The sequence below is a fragment of the Schistocerca serialis genome, chromosome 9 (genome assembly GCF_023864345.2).
Source record: "Schistocerca serialis cubense isolate TAMUIC-IGC-003099 chromosome 9, iqSchSeri2.2, whole genome shotgun sequence".
Lineage (NCBI taxonomy): Eukaryota > Metazoa > Arthropoda > Insecta > Orthoptera > Acrididae > Schistocerca > Schistocerca serialis.
Window position 1 is genome coordinate 319,541,078 of NC_064646.1, and position 19,811 is coordinate 319,560,888.

Genomic DNA, 19,811 nt, shown 5'->3' on the forward strand with positions numbered 1-19,811 from the left:
GGGGGTGGGGGGTGGGGGGTGGGGGGGGAAATAAATAAATAAATAATTCACCACCGGTTGAGCATTTCTTTTCCAAACAAAGGTGTAGTATTTCTGTTTATACTCGTTACGTTTGTGTATTATAGTTCTGTACAAACACATTGTAGTTATTGCAAGGCCAGGTAATTGACCATATACAGGGTGTGGTAGATAAGTAATGAGACTGGCCGCCGCGCGGTGCCCCAGTCGCTCGCAGGGCGGTCTCCACCTGTACGTCACGTGGTGGGGGATCTGAGCTAACAATAGAACCGGTTCGCAGTCGTGTCGGAGCTCTAGTGCAGTGAGGAGATATTAATTGGTGTTAAGACCAGAATAACTGATATTGGGCTTATATGGTCTAAAATGAAAGTTCATGAAATGTCAAAGCAACACATGAATAATGTGCTTAGTCTTTCATTTCTAGAGAAAACCAACATTCAGCAGAAATCAGATTCACACTATAGACAAACAACTGACAGCCACAACAAATGTGTAGAAAAGAATATACATATATTCGGTTCTGTGGTCCTTTGGAACTGGCTATCAGGGGCCACGCTGAATCTGATGCCTCTCAAAATAAGGTGGTTTTTTGTGAGGTAATTCAGTTCAGTGCGGAACTGCATTAACACCTTCAAGTTTCTCTCATTCAAGCATCAGTGTTCAAAGACATTTCTAAGACTGTTCAGAACGAACTACTGCAATGCACGTTGCAAGCACACTGTGATGAAGTTCGTAAAGAAATAAAATGTGACGATTATGTTGCAATAATTGCGGATGAAAGCACAGCTGTGTCTTATGAATTTCAATTGGTTATTGTTTTGCATTATGTTGTTGAGGGAACAACTGTTGAAAGATTTTGGAACTTTGTTAATCCAGAAAGTCAGCATGCTCATTCTATAGCTGAGAGTATTCTGAAAGAAATTGAACCATTAATTGGCAACGATCGAGCATAACTAATAGCTCAGAGTTACAATGGTGAAAATATTATGAGTGGCTAGTCAAATGGGGTTCAGAAATTAAAGATAAATAACCAAATGCAGACTACATCCATTGTTATGTGCATCAGTTCAACTTTATGTCTACGGCAGACTCTGTTAATCACAAAGCTCGTGTCTTTTATGCATGCCTTTCAGATAATTATTTTCTTTTATAACTCACCACAGAGATCAAAAGTTTTGCATGGCATTATTCAAAAAAGCTTGTCCCATTTGTGTGACAGATAGAATTACCATTCGCGAGTAGTAAAAGATGTTTTAAGAAACAGAGAAAAATTGTATTACTGTTATGAAGGCACTGAATCAAGTGAGTATAAAACTATCTCCTACTATTGAAAAAGCTGGTTCATACAAAAAAAGACTGCAAGACAATGAAGTCTTTTCTGCCTACAATTTTTCTATAAGATAATGCATCATGCAGATGTATTTTTTAATCAGGTTCAGAAGAAGGTAACCGAACTGACCACAGCAACGTAAGACACCAGAATACTGAAGCGGTAATGTAAAACATCAGAGATGCCATTGGCTCCATCCTTAACAAGATTAGTTTCAAAAATGATGAAATGATGCTTGCCAAGAATCCACGGATTCTTGATGGGCATAAAAAAAAGAGATACTTTGCAAGTGTGCGATGCCATCCTTTCTGAAATAAAATTAAGTTTTCAGTTCACTGGACACCATTGCAGCCAACTTATTTGATGTAAATCAGTTTGACAAATACAGCCTAGATTTTCCTTTATAAATACACTCCTGGAAATTGAAATAAGAACACCATGAATTCATTGTCCCAGGAAGGGGAAACTTTATTGACACATTCCTGGGGTCAGATACATCACATGATCACACCGACAGAACCACAGGCACATAGACACAGCCAACAGAGCATGCACAATGTCGGCACTAGTACAGTGTATATCCACCTTTCGCAGCAATGCAGGCTGCTATTCTCCCATGGAGACGATCGTAGAGATGCTGGATGTAGTCCTGTGGAACGGCTTGCCATGCCATTTCCACCTGGCGCCTCAGTTGGACCAGCGTTCGTGCTGGACGTGCAGACCGCGTGAGACGATGCTTCATCCAGTCCCAAACATGCTCAATGGGGGACAGATCCGGAGATCTTGCAGGCCAGGGTGGTTGACTTACACCTTCTAGAGCACGTTGGGTGGCACGGGATACATGCGGACGTGCATTGTCCTGTTGGAACAGCAAGTTCCCTTGCCGGTCTAGGAATGGTAGAACGATGGGTTCGATGACGGTTTGGATGTACCGTGCACTATTCAGTGTCCCCTCGACGATCACCAGTGGTGTACGGCCAGTGTAGGAGATCGCTCCCCACACCATGATGCCGGGTGTTGGCCCTGTGTGCCTCGGTCGTATGCAGTCCTGATTGTGGCGCTCACCTGCACGGCGCCAAACACGCATACGACCATCATTGGCACCAAGGCAGAAGCGACTCTCATCGCTGAAGACGACACGTCTCCATTCGTCCCTCCATTCACGCCTGGCGCGACACCACTGGAGGCGGGCTGCACGATGTTGGGGCGTGAGCGGAAGACGGCCTAACGGTGTGCGGGACCGTAGCCCAGCTTCATGGAGACGGTTGCGAATGGTCCTCGCCGATACCCCAGGAGCAACAGTGTCCCTAATTTGCTGGGAAGTGGCGGTGCGGTCCCCTACGGCACTGCGTAGGATCCTACGGTCTTGGCGTGCATCCGTGCGTCGCTGCGGTCCGGTCCCAGGTCGACGGGCACGTGCACCTTCCGCCGACCACTGGCGACAACATCGACGTACTGTGGAGACCTCACGCCCCACGTGTTGAGCAATTCGGCGGTACGTCCACCCGGCCTCCCGCATGCCCACTATCCGCCCTCGCTCAAAGTCCGTCAACTGCACATACGGTTCACGTCCACGCTGTCGCGGCATGCTACCAGTGTTAAAGACTGCGATGGAGCTCCGTATGCCACGGCAAATTGGCTGACACTGACGGCGGCGGTGCACAAATGCTGCGCAGCTAGCGCCATTCGACGGCCAACACCGCGGTTCCTGGTGTGTCCGCTGTGCCGTGCGTGTGATCATTGCTTGTACAGCCCTCTCGCAGTGTCCGGAGCAAGTATGGTGGGTCTGACACCGGTGTCAATGTGTTCTTTTTTCCATTTCCAAGAGTGTACATTGAAATTAAAGACACATACATTTCTGGAAAAAAGAAAGCTAGGCCTGAGCTGAGATCAGTTGCATTTCTTTCGCTGATTCTAGAGGATGAACTTTGTGACACATTCGATGACGAGACAATGTTTTGAAACTGCTAATCAAGATGCCTATCTCGACATCAGAAGCTAAGTGGTGCTTATCAATACTCAAGAAAATTAAAAGGTTCCTACAGAACACCATGAAAGAAGAATGAGTGCCTTAGGGATACTATCCTGTGAAAAGTCATTCGTGTGTAAAATTGAACATTTCAATCTGAGATGACATTTATTGCCAACAAGGAGGAGCGATGAACCTATTTACTGTACCATTCCTACTAATTAGTTTGAAGCTGTCTTCCCAAAGTCATTGAAGTTTCTGCTGTTGGCGAGTACAATGCTTTTAGTTTTAAATTTTGGTAATTTGATTAAATTTGCTTCGCAAAATCTAGATTATAAGTTTGAATAATTTATACAGGCTCTATTATTTCTCGTACAGGCACCCATGCTGTAGTGGACACTTTTCTGGTACTCGGCATGAACATAAACTAACGAGGAGTTCTGGCTGTCGAGGGGAGAAGAGCGGAGTGGGGGGACAAGCTGCACCTCCCTCTCGCAAGGCTGGCAACCTACATCCGTGTTCTGTGCTCCTGGGTAGGCAGAACCAATGTAATAATGTACATATAGATCACAGATTCCATCTGATGTTGTGAGAATCATATTCTAACCCTGTGACAAAGCAAAATTGCTCCCTGCACTCATTTCGGTATAAGAAAAGGAAACAACCAGCAAGCACAACTCAAAGCAAAGCGGAACACACAAATCATTTGGTAACAGCTAGAGCGCAATTGTTAGCTGAGGTGGGTGGTGTCGTTATGTGGTAGTTCAGGCCCAATATCCACTGGTACCTTAACAAGTATACATCAAAACACCCCCTGCTTACGACTGCCATGTTAAAGTGACAGAATATACCCTGTTAAGAGTGAAGAATTGTGCTGTTGATATGTGTATTTGTGTATGCAAGAGAGAGTGTTTGGAGTTAGTGTTATTTTTTAAATCTCATGCAGCCATGCGAAAAAGATAGCTAAAGCAACTTCTCTCTCTCTCTCTCTCTCTCTCTCTCTCTCTCTCTCTCTCTCTCTCTCTCATACAAACACTTGCTATCATAAGAAGGGCACTATTTAAAAAGTGTTTATTTCCATTTCTCTATATTTTTGTTTGATATAAATTCTGCAATACGTTCGATGCTACCAACAAAGCTTTTTTGGCACCACCAATGGAATGCCCCAGCGGCCGCCACTGGGTATTACACTGTTATCAAATATTTCACCAAAGTTCCTTCGTAATGGTCGACAATGACTTAATACTATTCTCTGCAGTTCAATTTTACTTACGGCAACAGCGGTGTAGTGAGCTGATGTTGGCAACACCATCTTCATATAATGCAAATGTTTTGTTATGAAATGTTTATTTTACAAGTATAACTAATTTACTGGGCGGACAAGGGTACATACAAGAATCTGTCAACCACAGAGCAAGAACAGATTTAATTATTTACTTCATGGTGAAATGAATTCCCAGCAACGAATGGTTGTTGCCAACATCAACACACTACGCCACCGATGTTGTAAGTAAAATTATACCTGGTCTGCAGTCACGTGCACTGCAATTGCATTTGCAAGAGAAGCAGAAGAAAAGGAAACATGCTTGGGTGGAGCCGTGAACTTTACGGCGAGATGTGAAACATAAAACAAAATTTGCTAAGATAGCTGCAAGTCAAGGACACAAAGTCGCATTAAAATCCCTTTGGGAATGGACGAGAGTACATTTCAATATGTGCTCAAGAAAAGGGCTCCTCATGTTATGAATCTGAACACATTCCTCACAAATACTACATCCATAAAAGACAGACTTATCGTAATACTGTCATTTCTAGCTACTCTGGTTTGCAGTATTGGTATGGCTTTCTAATGCTGCAGTGCACATTGACGAAAATAATACCAGAAACATTTGAAGCACTGAAGGAGGAATATGTGAAGGCAAATAAATTTAATACATACTGCAGTCATGAAAAATTTTTATTTCTTCAGAAGCTATAAATTTTCTCCTTTATATTCTTGGGGGTATATCCTGGCCATACTTCATGGCTAATAGCATCTTCAACTTTTTTTTTTTATATATATATAGCTCTCACTTTCTATTCTGTTTTTGTATTAGGGATGTCTTAAGCTACACAGTGCTTCATCGGTCTCAAATATTTCTATCAATTTCGTTATATATGCGACGCACCATGTCAATTTGGAAGTCATACTGATAACACTGTGTAACAGACAGCTGCAGCAATGCTAGTGCTCCAAGCAGTTGCTTTCTCCATGCAGTAAACATAAGATGAATGCTTCCTTTGATCAAATCTAAGGCTAGGTGCTGGATTTGATCAAAGAAAATTTGACCAATGCCCAACTTTGACAAATTTCCTTATTACACTATCAAATTTTGTTATAGTCTAATGTTGTCCTATTTCCTTATTACACTATCAAATTTTGTTATAGTCTAATGTTGTCCTTACCAATCCACTTCCCGGCAACCCACTCTGAAGCACTGCATCATAACTTGTGCACACTGTGGATATTTCGCCGGGGCACAAAAAACGTTAAAGTCAGAAAAATGTATAAATAACGTTTAACGGTATTTATTTCTTGAATGCCATAAATTCTAGAAACTTCCTGAAATACTAAGTTCATATAATCAACTCGTGCACAATGAGTAAGTATATATTCAATGAAAAAACTCATTAGAACTCTGAAGAGAATTTGCACGACAGCATTTGTTAACTCCGAAACTCCAAGGTTATTTCAGAGTCATTACATTCAAATTATTGATGATTCAAATTATAACACACAGAATCAACACTTTGGCTACAATGCATGTTGTTGCTACATGCCATGCTGATCGCTGACTTGTTATTTTCTCGAATCCTTTGCTGAGCGTCTTGTGTTGTTAACCTTGGTGCCTGCACCATCCAAAACTGAATATTTCTAAAGAGCTGCAGTGACATTTTCTATAACCAAATAACAGTATTTATTTTATGTCAGTTGTGGAAAAACTTGGTTACTCATGTATTTAAATTTCCTGAATTTCAAACTTTTTTACAGATGGATTACTGCCGAATACACAGATCGTACAAGTGCAGAATTACACAGTTCCAGCAGTCTGACACCATGATAGGTGTGTGTCCACAACTAATATCATGTGAGTCTTCAGGTTTACATTAACAGTTTCAAATGTAGCAAAGTGGGGTATTTGTACCTGTTTCGATATCTTTCATGGAATAAATAAATTTGCAAATTATTTTTGGACACCACTTTACTGGCTATGTTTTCTAAATTCTTCTACTGATTTCTATGGTAGAGTTAGTTTCGTTGACCCCCCCCCCTTTTTCTAGAACAAATTAATGTTTAAGATTCTGAAGTACAATGTTCCCTAAAATTTTTAATCCTGCAAATAAACTAAACTTTTGCTGAAACATTGGCTTAGTATACTGGTTTAACCCTCCTAGTACCACCGAGGTTAATATGACCCATAAGCACACTGAAAATATGTACCTCCCTTGATTTCAAAACTATTATTTTCACAATTATGATTTATTTATTCAAATGTATCAATGATGCTTTGTTCATTTTTATGTTAAAAACACATTAAAATTTATTCATGGTTTTAGGGGAAGTGGAACAGGCTGACTTTTAGAAATCATCTATGTGATACGGTAGTTTAAGGTCCCAGGTATCACACCCTGGTGGGTTCTCGTTTGCAAGTAATTGACAAAATGAAATTTCGGAATTTAACATAATCCTCTACAACTTTAAAAAGGAAAAATTACACAGACCAGTCAGGTAGCATCATGGCTATAGTACCAACTGCTTATGCAAAAGGTTGTGGGTTTAAATCTCATCAATACTGAAATGACTGATCCATTTTTGTCACTGTATTAACGTTTTCAGTTGCTCTCTTTTTTCCTTTCTATATTTCTTTTTCCAGTTCGAATCTTTGTGCTTGTGAACTTAATTATTTTTATTTATCATAATATTTAAACATTTGAAAAATGTTAATCTGTTGGTTAAAAACAAAATATGAAATAGTCTCTTTATATTGACTGTGCAATGGTGCAATAAATGTAATTTTTGCTACAAGATTTTCATTTCTTTGGTTGGTAACTGTCATATAAACATTCAAAACACAGACTCATATTGCACTATGGACAAAATAAGAAAGATGAAATTTTAAACAAAAGAGATGATAAACTGAAGAAATTAAACTGATGCTAGTACATGGAAATCACATGCACAAAGAGTTTGTGGCAAAGGAATTATAGGAAGAAAAAATGATAGCACCTGAAAATGTTAGTATAGTGATTAAAACAAATTGACAAACAAATAGAAATTTAAAAATGTATTTAAATCAATTAATTGAATAAAAATAATGATCACAAGTCATTTCAATAAAGATTTAAAAATTTCAAAGAACTTTTCAGGAGATTCAAACCCATGACCTCTTGCACATGAGACTTGTACTATGACCATTACGCTTCGCAACCAGTCTACTTAAAGCTTCTCTCTCTCTCTCTCTCTCTCTCTCTCTCTCTCTCTCTCTTTTTTAAGTTGTAGAGCAGCACATCAAATTTTGAAACATTTTTCTTCATCGATTGCTCACAAATGGGAGTGGGGCCTACCACAGTACAATGGCTTCAGGGTGTCTAACTGGGACCTTCACCTGCACCACGATGTACATGGTTTCAATAGTTTGATCCCACTCCTGGGGACCTCTTCTTGTGAATACCATTTGTGTCTGTATGACCCCAATTTAAACTGTTTGTTTGTATCTTGACTGAAACGTTTATGAAAATTGAATGATGACTGTTATGGTGAACAGCTGATATGTGAAACACCTCCAACATAGAAAATATTACATTCTGCTTATTTTTGAACCTATTTTCAGGGTTTCTTGCCACAGAGGGTTTGATATGATCCCAATGTAAATTCCTTTTTATTTCTTGAATGTAACAAAATAGAATGACAACTGTTGCAGTGAACAACTGTTATGTATATTTTTGTGCTAGTTCACTAAAATACTGCCAATAACATGCAAGCTAGTCAGAAATTTGACTAGCCTGCATTTTATATTTCCTTTAGAAGAGTAAGTATTTATAACTAAGAATCAACATCAACTCCACATTGGAAAAAGGGAACTTGGCTGCCCATCAATCACATGGCAGGAAGTTGGGCAAAGAAGAGATCTCTGCAATCTCACATCTAATATGTTATGAGTTGAATTAAAGTATATGAATATATTCCTATCCATTTTACACAGTTTTCCTGAGAAAAATGTAATAAAAAGTTGGAAGAAAGAAATAATGGAGTGCCACTTGTACTTAGGTGTACATGCAAAAAGAGTGTGTGTGTGTGTGTGTGTGTGTGTGTGTGTGTGTGTGTGTGTGTGTTTCTTAATATTACAAATCCAAGATATTGTTTTATAGTTACCTCTTGGTCTGTTGTAAGTGGTGTATAGCCTGTCATCAGAAAATGAAGACGTGGTGTTGGAATTAACGGAGCTATGAGGCCAATAAGATCGTTGTTCATGTAGGATGGATACCTGAACAAAAAAGATGCAGCAGTTTTAAATTCTTCATTCACAAACCAATTATGTATACTGAACAATGCAAAGTTATATAATAAAATTATTAGTACTATCCTTTACACTCACCAAATCATATTCTAAAACCAATTTTGTCCTCAGCAGTGTGGTGAACCAAAGCTTGTGATTACTTAGCACTCATCTCTGATTCCATTTGGTGTTACCACTAATTAACATGACTTAAGTTGGGCTTTCATTTATTTTATTATGCAGGTTGCTTTTAGTTTTGTCTTTAGTGTTCAATTTAAGAGTTGCTGGAATTTATGAACTTACGTACAGCATAATTTTCAATATTTTCAGGCTCTAAACTATCTGACATCAATACATACTAAGTCACGGCAGCTGTTGGCCTCAGTTAGAAGAAATCTTGCTGTCAGAGAAAACAACTGCTGTGAAGGTACGTAAGCCTATATTAGGCTTAAGGACCAGCAGATACTATGGCAATCCACCAACATTTATTTCTAAGCTCTCCCCTACTTTCATAGCTGTTGACACGATTGTAGATTTCAATCACTCCCAAATATAAAACAGTGTTGTAATTATTGTCTTGAGTCAGAAGTTGTGTGTGATTATTAGATCAACTAGAGGAAATCAGTTTATTCTTTCACATCCTGCTGTGGCTTCTCATCAAGTTGACTATTTGCTTGTCACAAGTGAATGACTGTGTTCTGTGAATGTTAAACTGTTTCAATACTGTGTGTATGATGTACCAAAAGAAACCAACCTGTAGTATTCTTAAATGAGTAGGATGTTGAAAAGTAGCACCTGAAAATCACACACAAGTTAGATGTTGGTCCTTAGCGTTATATATTTGACTGGCAGTAGACTAAGGGAAAGTCTGACACTTCTTAAGTTCAGAAACAAATATGTACGGTAATATGCCACTTGAGCACATCTCTGAAGTACCTTACCACCACTCCTCCCTTATCCAAAGCTTTTACTTCCACCGTCCATGTTCTTCCAAACCATCCCTCTTTTTTCCAATATCAGCTTTTCAGCCTCATTTTGCTACTATCACTGAGAGCCAGCTGCATCCCATTCTTATGTCCCCAGTAGCTTCCCACACACATCACTAACCCCGGCCCCTCCTGTTGTCATACCACCTCTCTTCTCTCACTCATGTTGGTCTGAGTAATCCGAACCGGTGTCACCACAGCAGCAGGGGGATATATCCATTCATCAAACTGCTATAGGTAGTGGCAGCCTTTCCTCTTTATTCATTTGTACCGCTAGCAAAAAAGTACTTACCAAAACAATACGTGAACAAAAGAGTGCTATTTGTGAAATTGTTTAGCTACCTGGATCTGCATCGTTGTCTTCAGGTTAACAATTCACACAAACTACTCTATCCATTATCTTGGATTCCTTCATATTCCTTTCTTCAAGTGAATTAGGTTATTTCCAGGTCCTTCCGTGTCAAGTTGCCCGAAACAAGGTTCCCACTTGACTGTCTCCGATTTTGACAAAACTTTTTCCAAGATCTACATATAGCTCTTACGTAAAAGCACGCCAAATTACAGCTTGATAAGTACTCTGGCATACTCACTAGCCATGCTTATGTGAAAACCACTTTTTCCATATCACAATGGATATGAATAAATCACAAAGTTAGCTTTACTGTTGCTGCTGATCTACGGGGACTCCCATGCTGGAACTCTGTAACTTTGCTCAACGTTTTTGGTACAATGGTCTAGTTGTTGGACATGTACCCCGTGTACAGCAGATTTATCACAATTTGCTGTCAAAGTAGCTCAATAAATCTTACTTTGACAAATTTGGGTCATGTTTCGACTACTTGTTCAGTAAGATAGACTGGCTTTCTATGCTGTTTTTCTTTCCTCATTTGCAACCAGCCAGCACTTCATAAGACCGTGAAAGTGGCACCTCTATTACTCAAATAATTACTGAGCTATCGAAGATTAAAATCAATTCAAAAAATTCCTTCACCTATTTTTGTCTGATTTTTGAAAGGCTGTATCTCAAAACGGTCATCTCAAATTCGATTTTTCTTTGCACCACAGAAAAAGGCTAATTTTGTTTGAGCAGGAAAAGTTTGTTTCATTTTTGAGGCAAACCAGCTCAGAGATGAAGTGATCGAATGGCATTACTGGCCAGGAGACCCCAACATGGGCTGTTCGGCCACCTTCGTGCAAGTTTTTTTATTTGATGTCACTTTGGCAACTTTTATGTTGTTGTTGATGATGAACACGACAAAACTGGGAATTTAACCCAGAACCCCTGCATGGCAGTCAGCCACAGTGACCACTCAGCTACGGAGGAATAAAGATGTTGAAAAACATGTTTTGGCCGCTATTAGGTGTGAAGCATTTGTGGACATTTTGTGACTAGGCACATTGGGAAATGATGTAAAATTTGTTGAAGTTCTTATTATTTGTCTTTGTTTTTCTTAAAATAAAAGTAGTGTTGCTCAGCCTTTGACCCGCCATACGTCACACATAATAGACTAAAACATGTTTTTTAACATCTTTATTCCTCCGTAGCTGAGTGGTCACTGTGGCTGACTGCCATGCAGGGGGTCTGGGTTAAATTCCCTGTTTTGTCATAATCATCATTGCCTACGCAAAAAAAAAAAAAAAAAGTAATATGTTCCTCTTCATATTTTTATCTAAAGATATTGTTCCAACACTTTCTCCTCTCCATGACTTTCTCTTTCTTCCTAACAACGTAGTTACATCTACTTTTACAAAACATTCTAACAAGTCTGTGTGTTACCAATATCATCTTTACTTATAAACAAGTAAACTAGTCAGCCATTTTGCTTACTTTACTGCAGTGTGACCATAAATTAAATTACTAGCCCATAATTTTGAAGCATTATTCAAAAACCAATATATTTTTGAGGAGCAGAAAAAGAATTCTTGGTCTGGCACTGAAACAATGTATATTAAGTGAAATATACACGATACTCGTGTGTTGTGTCACTGCACTGTGTCCAGCAGTTTTTTCTTTGACTAAATCACACACTTAAGAGTAATTATTTAAGGCCTGCAAAATACCTATATAGGGCTATCACTCCCCCTTCATTGGGCTCAAATTGTTTTCCAGCCACAAATTTCTTTAAGACTGGGAATAGATGCCAGTTGGAGAGTGTTGAGTCTGGTGAAGAGGAGAAGCATTTCAATAATTCAGTTTTGCCAGTGATAAAGCTGCTCCTTTGGCAGGTGGCAAGTATATTGTCCACATGGTAAAATAAGATCATATTTTTTTGTAATCTGTGGCTTTTCTCATACTTTTTCCACCCAGTTGGTTGAGGAAACTTCCATATTATTTGCCTGTTACTGATAGTCTATTTGCAAAATAATCAATAAAAAGAATATCTTTTGCAACTCAGAAAACAGTAGCCATAACTTTTCTAGCTGGTGTGACTAGATTCGCAATTTTTGCTCCAGGACCATTGGTTTAAAGCCTCCAAGTGATTGGTTTGAAGTGCTGGATTCGCGTCTTAACTAAGGTAACATATCAGTGGACAAATACAGTTATATTATTTTTAAAACAACTGAATTATTGCCACCCCCACCTCCAAAACTTGAATTTGGCCAGCATTTGGCAAATATGGTATTCATACAATATTATCCTACAGTTGACTCTTCACATGGAATGTAGTGTACTTGTACTCTTCTGGTATGCTGTTGGCATCAGCTATTTAATGCAAATTTAATTACTGAATGTCCAGTACTATAGTGTGCACTTTCTCAGTGTTTTGATCATTGGTTGCAGGTTTGGGACACTCTTTGGATGGACCATCTTCAAAAGTATAAATACATTTTAATTGGTGCCCACAGTGCACATTTCTTAATTTTTGTAAATGAACGTGCATACTCCATAGATACATTCTTCAACATTGGTTTCACTATCAATGGTCGAGGAAAAGAACATAAAAATAACAAAATGCCCAACTTTACCTGTTTGAATTAAAAACACAACAAACTTATTTTGAAAAGTCTTAAGAGCAAAACTCTCTTGAAGTTTAATTGACTTATGTTAATGTGCAATATGTACCAATGTAATATTAACAAAACATCATTGATATCAACACAATTACTGTGCCATCCAGAGACATTCTGTTCTTTCACTCATAATCTGATCTGCAATATAAGATACTGACCTGAGTGTTGTAGTAGAAACAGACATGATGGTTGAAACGAGTGTGTTAATCTGTGCAAATGAGGGATTCTGTATATGCAATCTGTCAGTAGCAATGCGGTTAAGAGCTGTGTTGTCCAACACAACAACACAGTCTGCATTCTGAGTCAGTCTTTTCAGTGTCAACAGCGAGTTGTACGGCTGAACCACCACATCACTGCAACAGCAGAACATCACTATGCAAGAGCACTACAACAGAAAAAAGTCTGTCACCATGCACAATAAATGGTTTGTATTTCTTTGCTTTTTTGGCCTCTTTTTTTCACAGTTGCACATATAGATTAATTGCCATCTTTAGCAACTGTAATAAGAGTCTTATTCAGACCAGACCAGACGCATTTTGCTTTATTGTCTTCAGTGGTCAAACTTTTTGTTGTTTATTCCACTGCACTTAACACATTTACAATTCTGTGCACTATCCTCTCATCATTTTGCGTATTGCAGTGAAAGTGCTGTGTGCAAACACAAATATTGTACACATACTTTAGGAAATGAAGAATAATGGAATATACAACAAAAATCCTGATGACTGACGATGCTTTACAATAAAGTGAAACACGTCTGGTCTGGTCTGAATAAGACTATTATTACAGTTGCTATAGACGGTAATTAACCTATACAACTTTGGTTTGTATTTTCCCTAAAAATTTTAGCATAGATGTGAAAATTTGATTCTAAAAATCAAAATAGTAAATGTAATTTTATTTTTAGTTACAAAAAGAAACCTTGAGAATAAGCACACAAAACTGTATTAATATAGTTTAGAGGCTGCGAGAAAAAAGATATACAACACTAAATTAGACAAATGGCTGGAATGACTAACACTGTAACTGCTTTTAATCATGGCAACAGCTAATTCTGTACGAAATAAAAACTATGGAACGAGCAGTACAATCATTTATGTAAGATGCACACCAGTAAATGATAAGTTCTGTTTGGCCATGACAAGAAGACTCTTTGTGCAGTGGCTGTCCAGAATGGCAGGAGGCTTGCCTTGCCTCTGCACCAGGACTTCCGCGTGAGTGGAGCAGTGCCAACTCCTCAGTACATGCAACATTACCCATGTTTTTGCTTATACAGAAGCAGATGTGACATACAACAAAATATTGTCAACTTAAATGGTTTGTGTATCAAAACAGAAATCACCTTTTCTGTTGGCTTGTCAAAGAAAGCTACTTTTTCCTACAAGCTGCGAGTTATTTATTTGCGAGAAAGAATGAGAAAAAGTAGATGGAGGTAAAACATGCAACATTGTGAATTGAAGGTCGAAGACTGATTTTTGGACTTTATTGAAATGTCGGATTTATTCCACAAAGCACAGCAGTAATGATTGAAATGAATAATTAAGTATGACAAAGAATGCTTACAATTGATCACTCAAGATCACTGCTGTCATCGACCATCATCATCATCACCCAAGGTCATGGTACTGATGGCCATTTACATTACTCCATCTCACTTCCAGTACCAGTGCACTAGCTGATGTATTTTCCTACAGCAACCTTCCAGTCCTGTGCAGTAACAGAAGAAAGCAGAATGAGCAAGATTCTGCAGTATTTCCTTTGACATGCCACCTGTGACATTGTGCTCACTGAAATTTATTTTAGCCCATGCCAATTCTATAGGGGCTCAGATCACAATTACACAGAGGTTAATGGCCTATTTTGTGGTCACTGCAGTCATCAATTTTGTCCACAACATACATCATCTCTGCTAGTTTGCTAGAGTACAGTTCATCCTTCAATGAATAGTCAAGAGTCTATTCTCTCGCTTCACAATCATTTTTAACATTGTTATCTTTAGGTAACACATAGTAGACATTCTGTTGACCTGCCTGCTGTGGTATGGTGCATTTTCATTACAATACGGAATCTAGTGGAACAGTTGGAAGTACCATATCTGAAAATCACTTCACAAAATTTGTCGAGTTAATGTGTCTGTGGTAATCACTCTCGGCTGACATCACTTCCTTGACAAATCCATTCTTGCACCTTATGCTTACAACAATTAATCTCTCTGAAGTGCTACCCCAAGAAGTAACACCCATTACCATCACCTGCTTCTCAGCATTTACCGAACATTGTGTTGCCATTCCACCACTCTTCCAAATTAAGACACCTTCCCTGACGGTCTTCATCTACACAAGGAGCAAATACACCACAATACACAGACAGGATACTCCGGCAATACAGTTTATTGTGTGCTCGTCACAAAATAAAAACTACTATTTTAAAACTTTTGCCAGAGAGGTACATCCCCATCTCCATGCAGTCTTCTCCCTGTAAAGCTGGCTAAGGCTTCCAGAAACTGGGAGCAATTATTAACAATGTAGAGCTCATCTACAGTGTTGGGAATGGCCCATCCATTTTAGGCAAGGTATCACTGTGTCTCATCCTACGTAAAAGAAAAAAGATATTTACCAGATTGCTGGATAGTATTTCGAAAGTAAAGATTTAATGGAGCTAACCACACACTGCACTTTGACACTTTGTATGAAGAATTCGGAGTGTGTATGAATAGGGGGACTCCCGTACATTCATTCTGGACACCACACATTGCGCCAAAACACTGCACATATAGCAATCCTCAGCACATGCAACTGAGCTACACAAAATGGTTGAGCAGTAATTTAATAGACACATTAATGATAATACATGATTAATACATAGTTCTTACTAATTTCGGCCTAATAAGCACACATTTGAAGATACTGACGAAATGGCAATATGACGAAAAACTGTAATTACATCCTTTTCTTTCAAGAGATACTAGGTGAATCACCTAACTGAGGTCTGTAAACATCCTCAGCCTTTTGAAACTCTAGACACTCTTTCCTGTGTATGTGGTAGCTCTTAATTTAGGCTGTGTAAGAGGAATGAGTGGGTCCTTCCTATTGTTTTTCTTCGTTGCAGTGATCTAATGTATTTCCCAACATTTGCCAGTGAATTAAAAAGTATTTCTTCAGTTTTGGAGTTGAAGGAAAACCAGAAGGTCCCCTTGATGTACCAGAGACAGCATTTAGACTCATTTTACGATATAATACTGGTGAATAAAACACAGTCACACAAACACAACACAGTATAGCAAGAAAATGTTGCAATTCTGTCAAAAGAATGTGTTCATTAGTTATCTTTGGCAGTGCTCAGAGACGAATGAATATCTTCGAACTAGTGTCAATCTTCTTGGCTACTGGCAACACTTGTAATAAGGATCTTCCTATCATGGGCAAACAGTAATTATCATTAACTAAGTTAAATTAACCTGAAAGTGCGAGGAAAAAGTTTATCCACATAAAATTTACATGCTAGAAAGAAAGGACAACATGGGGAGATGTGTTACAGTGAACAAATATTTTCGCCATACACATACATGACACACACCAGCTACAGATTCCACCTCTACAAACACACTAAAACCAATTTAACTTTTACTGGGTTGTGTCCATTATAATTATCTGGGCTGTTATGCCGTGGTCGGTTGATGAATTTTGTCTCAATTCCCAATGTTTCGTCTCCGACTGCGGGACACATCTTCAAGGGGATCTGTAGGTCGATGGAAGGTCCAACACACCCACTGGCTCACTACTGACATAATGGACATGATATTTCCGGCCGTGAAAGTCTACATTTTACTGGGTTGCATATGATACACAGTGGAATCTCGTAAGCACATTCCTCATTATTATGTTTTCCTGTGTAGTATGTCCATTTTTTAGGAGTCCTAATTCCAACTGCATGAAATGCACATTAACACAAATCATTTGCATTTTCTCCTCCCGCCTTAGTGCGCTCAAACTTGGCAGCAGTTTTAAGTGCCGGCAACTGTGATCGTCATAAAAAAATGACCAATTTGACACACGAAAGTACAGTACAGTACAGTACTGTAGTTTGTATAGGTTGGCTGAAGCTCAGATGACTTGTGACCAATCAACAAGTGCCGATCTGGGGCAAGAGTGATGTTGTAAAGGTCAGACATAAATGATAAAGTATGTGTTACTCAACTGCTGGTCTTTCTTTGTTTGTGTACAGTATAGTGTTGACTTCTGCATTTAACTCACAGGATGTGATTTAATTTCTGGGTCAAAACATGTACCTAAACTCCATGGATAAGAATATAGTGCTGGAAGTGTGAATATTGAAACTGATGAGTCGTGGAAAACTCTCCATCTATCATTGAGAGGTATAGTCCCAATGATTTTTAATGCAGATGAAACTGGTCTATTTATTCACTTTCCGCTTGACAGAATCCTTGAGTTCAGAGGAGAGAAAAGCCACAGCAGAAAATTCAGCATAGAGAGGCAGATATGTTATGTTAAGTTGCAATGCAAGTGGAACAGAAAAGTTGGTGCCCCTAGTAATTGGCAAGGCAAAAAGTCCACGATGTTTCACTTTCCCCTTGCACATATACATTTAATATGAAAGCATGGGTTATGACAAGTATATTTAAAGAATATTTGTGTGCTTGGGATGTGAGGTTGGGTGTCAAACACGAAAATCATCATCTTTATTGTCCTAGGTGCAGGACATCCTCAAGATACAACGTACCTTCTTAACATATATGTAGTGTTTTATCCTGCCAATTGTACAAGCTGCCTTCAGCCACTCTACTAAGGCAATATAAAATATCTCAAACAAGAATACAGAAAAATTCTTGCACAGAAGAGGCTGTGCCTGTCTTCATAGTACAAGAAGAAAAGTGATGATCTTGGATGCTATGCATTTTATGAGAAACACGTGGGATTCTTTGCAAGAAAGCATAACATCAAACTGTTTTCAGAAGGCTGGATTTAATCGGATTCTGCCACTTACTGAAAAGACCACGTCAGAAAAGATGAAATTGCAGAAGATACCACGTCACAAAACTATGAAATTGCAGCTGAACAATGGCAACCAATAATGGGGCAAGATGAAAATACCACAAGCCTTAGCCTGATAATTATGTTGAGTATGATGAAGGTGTTGCTGTCTTGTCAGACCATGACAACTGATGAAGTGTTGTAGGAGCAGATGGCAGAGAAAAAATAAAATGAAGACTAGGGTGAAACAGAACCTTCGCCAGTTCCTACAATAATGAGAGCTACAGAAGCCATGGACACAAATGTTGTGTGTTAAGTTTTGAAGTTTATCAAAGAAGTAACAACTGACATGTTCTTTAAATGTCAGAGAAGACAGGACTATGCAGTGTAATGTAGTGTAGTTCAATTAATACCTATAGTATATCATTAGTTTTAGCAATGACAATATATATTAACAATAGTAGTGATTCACTTATGGAAAATAAGGAAAATGAACGATGTTCATTTCTATTAAGAGCATCTGTGTAATCTCTGCCTCACTTTGTGAATAAAAACAATCATCAAATGCCAGGTTTGTGCCGATTTTTTATTTATTCAAATTCTTTTGGGTGATGATATCTCTCTATTAAACAGTTACTTTACTTCTACATAATGTTATGTTTTACGAGTTACATACGAGTATTGATAGTGTTACCTACAGTAAAACTGAAATTTGATGTTAATGTGATTAACATATACTGTGTATGCAGGTACATACTGACATATAAAAAACTGACTCAGACTGAAATTAAATGTTGATATCTGAGTCTTTTAGACACGTTCCTATAATATGGGTTCATATTTAGGAGATAGGATGCCATCCTCTCGTGTCGCATGATGTACCTGCATTCTGACTGGCTATTGGCTTAAGTGTGCATGTCCGGCAACTTGGATGTCACCAATGTCACTATATTTAAAACATGTATAATTTTGAGTTTCTGGGTGTGATAATCTGAATGTAGTCTCGAAAAGGCACATTCAGAATAACAATTTATTTATATAGCATGTCACGAAGTGTTGCATTACTAGATCATATATTGCCTCAAATGTGCTATTTTTAACTACACAAAAAAGTGCTACACATTTTCACCACCGAAAAAAATCAAGTCATTACCAAATTAGGTATTTTTTTGGCAGTAGGATTTCCTGCTTATGACATTCAAAACCTGTGTCATTTCAAAAATGTACTAATGAGATTTCAGTGTACATATCAAATATCCCTGGCTTGGCCTCACATGCTGTACATCACACATAATCTCTTCTCGCCCTGTTTTACTACCTTTTAAGGCTTAGGTGGTTACTATAAACAGCTACACTTTGTCTACTCCAAAGCAAAGCATTATTAATGTTTAAACACAATCATTTTTCTTAAATTATGTATCATTTATTTCACCTTTCAAAAGCTCTCAGCTTCTGTCTTGCAAAAATGACATTCAACGACTTTACAAAGTAATGGTATTGTAAGAAGTGTTTAACTAGAAAAAGGGGAAGACGGGAGGGGGGGGGGGGGGGAGACAGAACAGAATCTTGAAACTAATGTGATGCTATGTTTTTATGTATTTTTATAGAAGAGGCAACATTCATCACATGCAGACTGAGAATAAGCCATGGTAGTATGACAGATTAGGAAAAAACCAAAGTTTCATCCACAAACTTCTTTTAATTGAACAATACAGAAAAATAATAAAACTGTAATTGTGCATGCCATTTCCTGACTTCTCCACATTAACTGCTAAATACAAATCACAAATAGGTCGCAACTCTTTGTGCGTGCGGTGTGGGCAGGGGTTTGTGCAGGTACGTAGGAACATTCTCTCAAGAAACCTATAAAAGAAGACAGAATTACTGCCCACTCTTTGTGCGTGCGGTGTGGGCAGGGGTCTGTGCAGGTACGTAGGAAAATTCTCTCAAGAAACCTATAAAAGAAGA

General features: G+C 38.5%; 1 protein-coding gene across 3 annotated transcripts in view; it reads right to left on the bottom strand.

Annotated features, from left to right (window-relative positions):
• LOC126418656 (tubulin gamma-1 chain) overlaps positions 1–19,811 on the bottom strand; it is a 66,151-nt gene that overhangs the window by 20,165 nt on the left and 26,175 nt on the right. For all 3 annotated transcript variants that reach the window (XM_050085534.1, XM_050085535.1, XM_050085536.1), the window contains 2 exons: positions 13,011–13,205; positions 8,731–8,842 (listed from right to left, as the gene is read on the bottom strand). In XM_050085534.1, the coding sequence (XP_049941491.1) occupies positions 8,731–8,842; positions 13,011–13,205 (307 nt within the window). The remainder of the gene's footprint in view (positions 1–8,730; positions 8,843–13,010; positions 13,206–19,811) is intronic.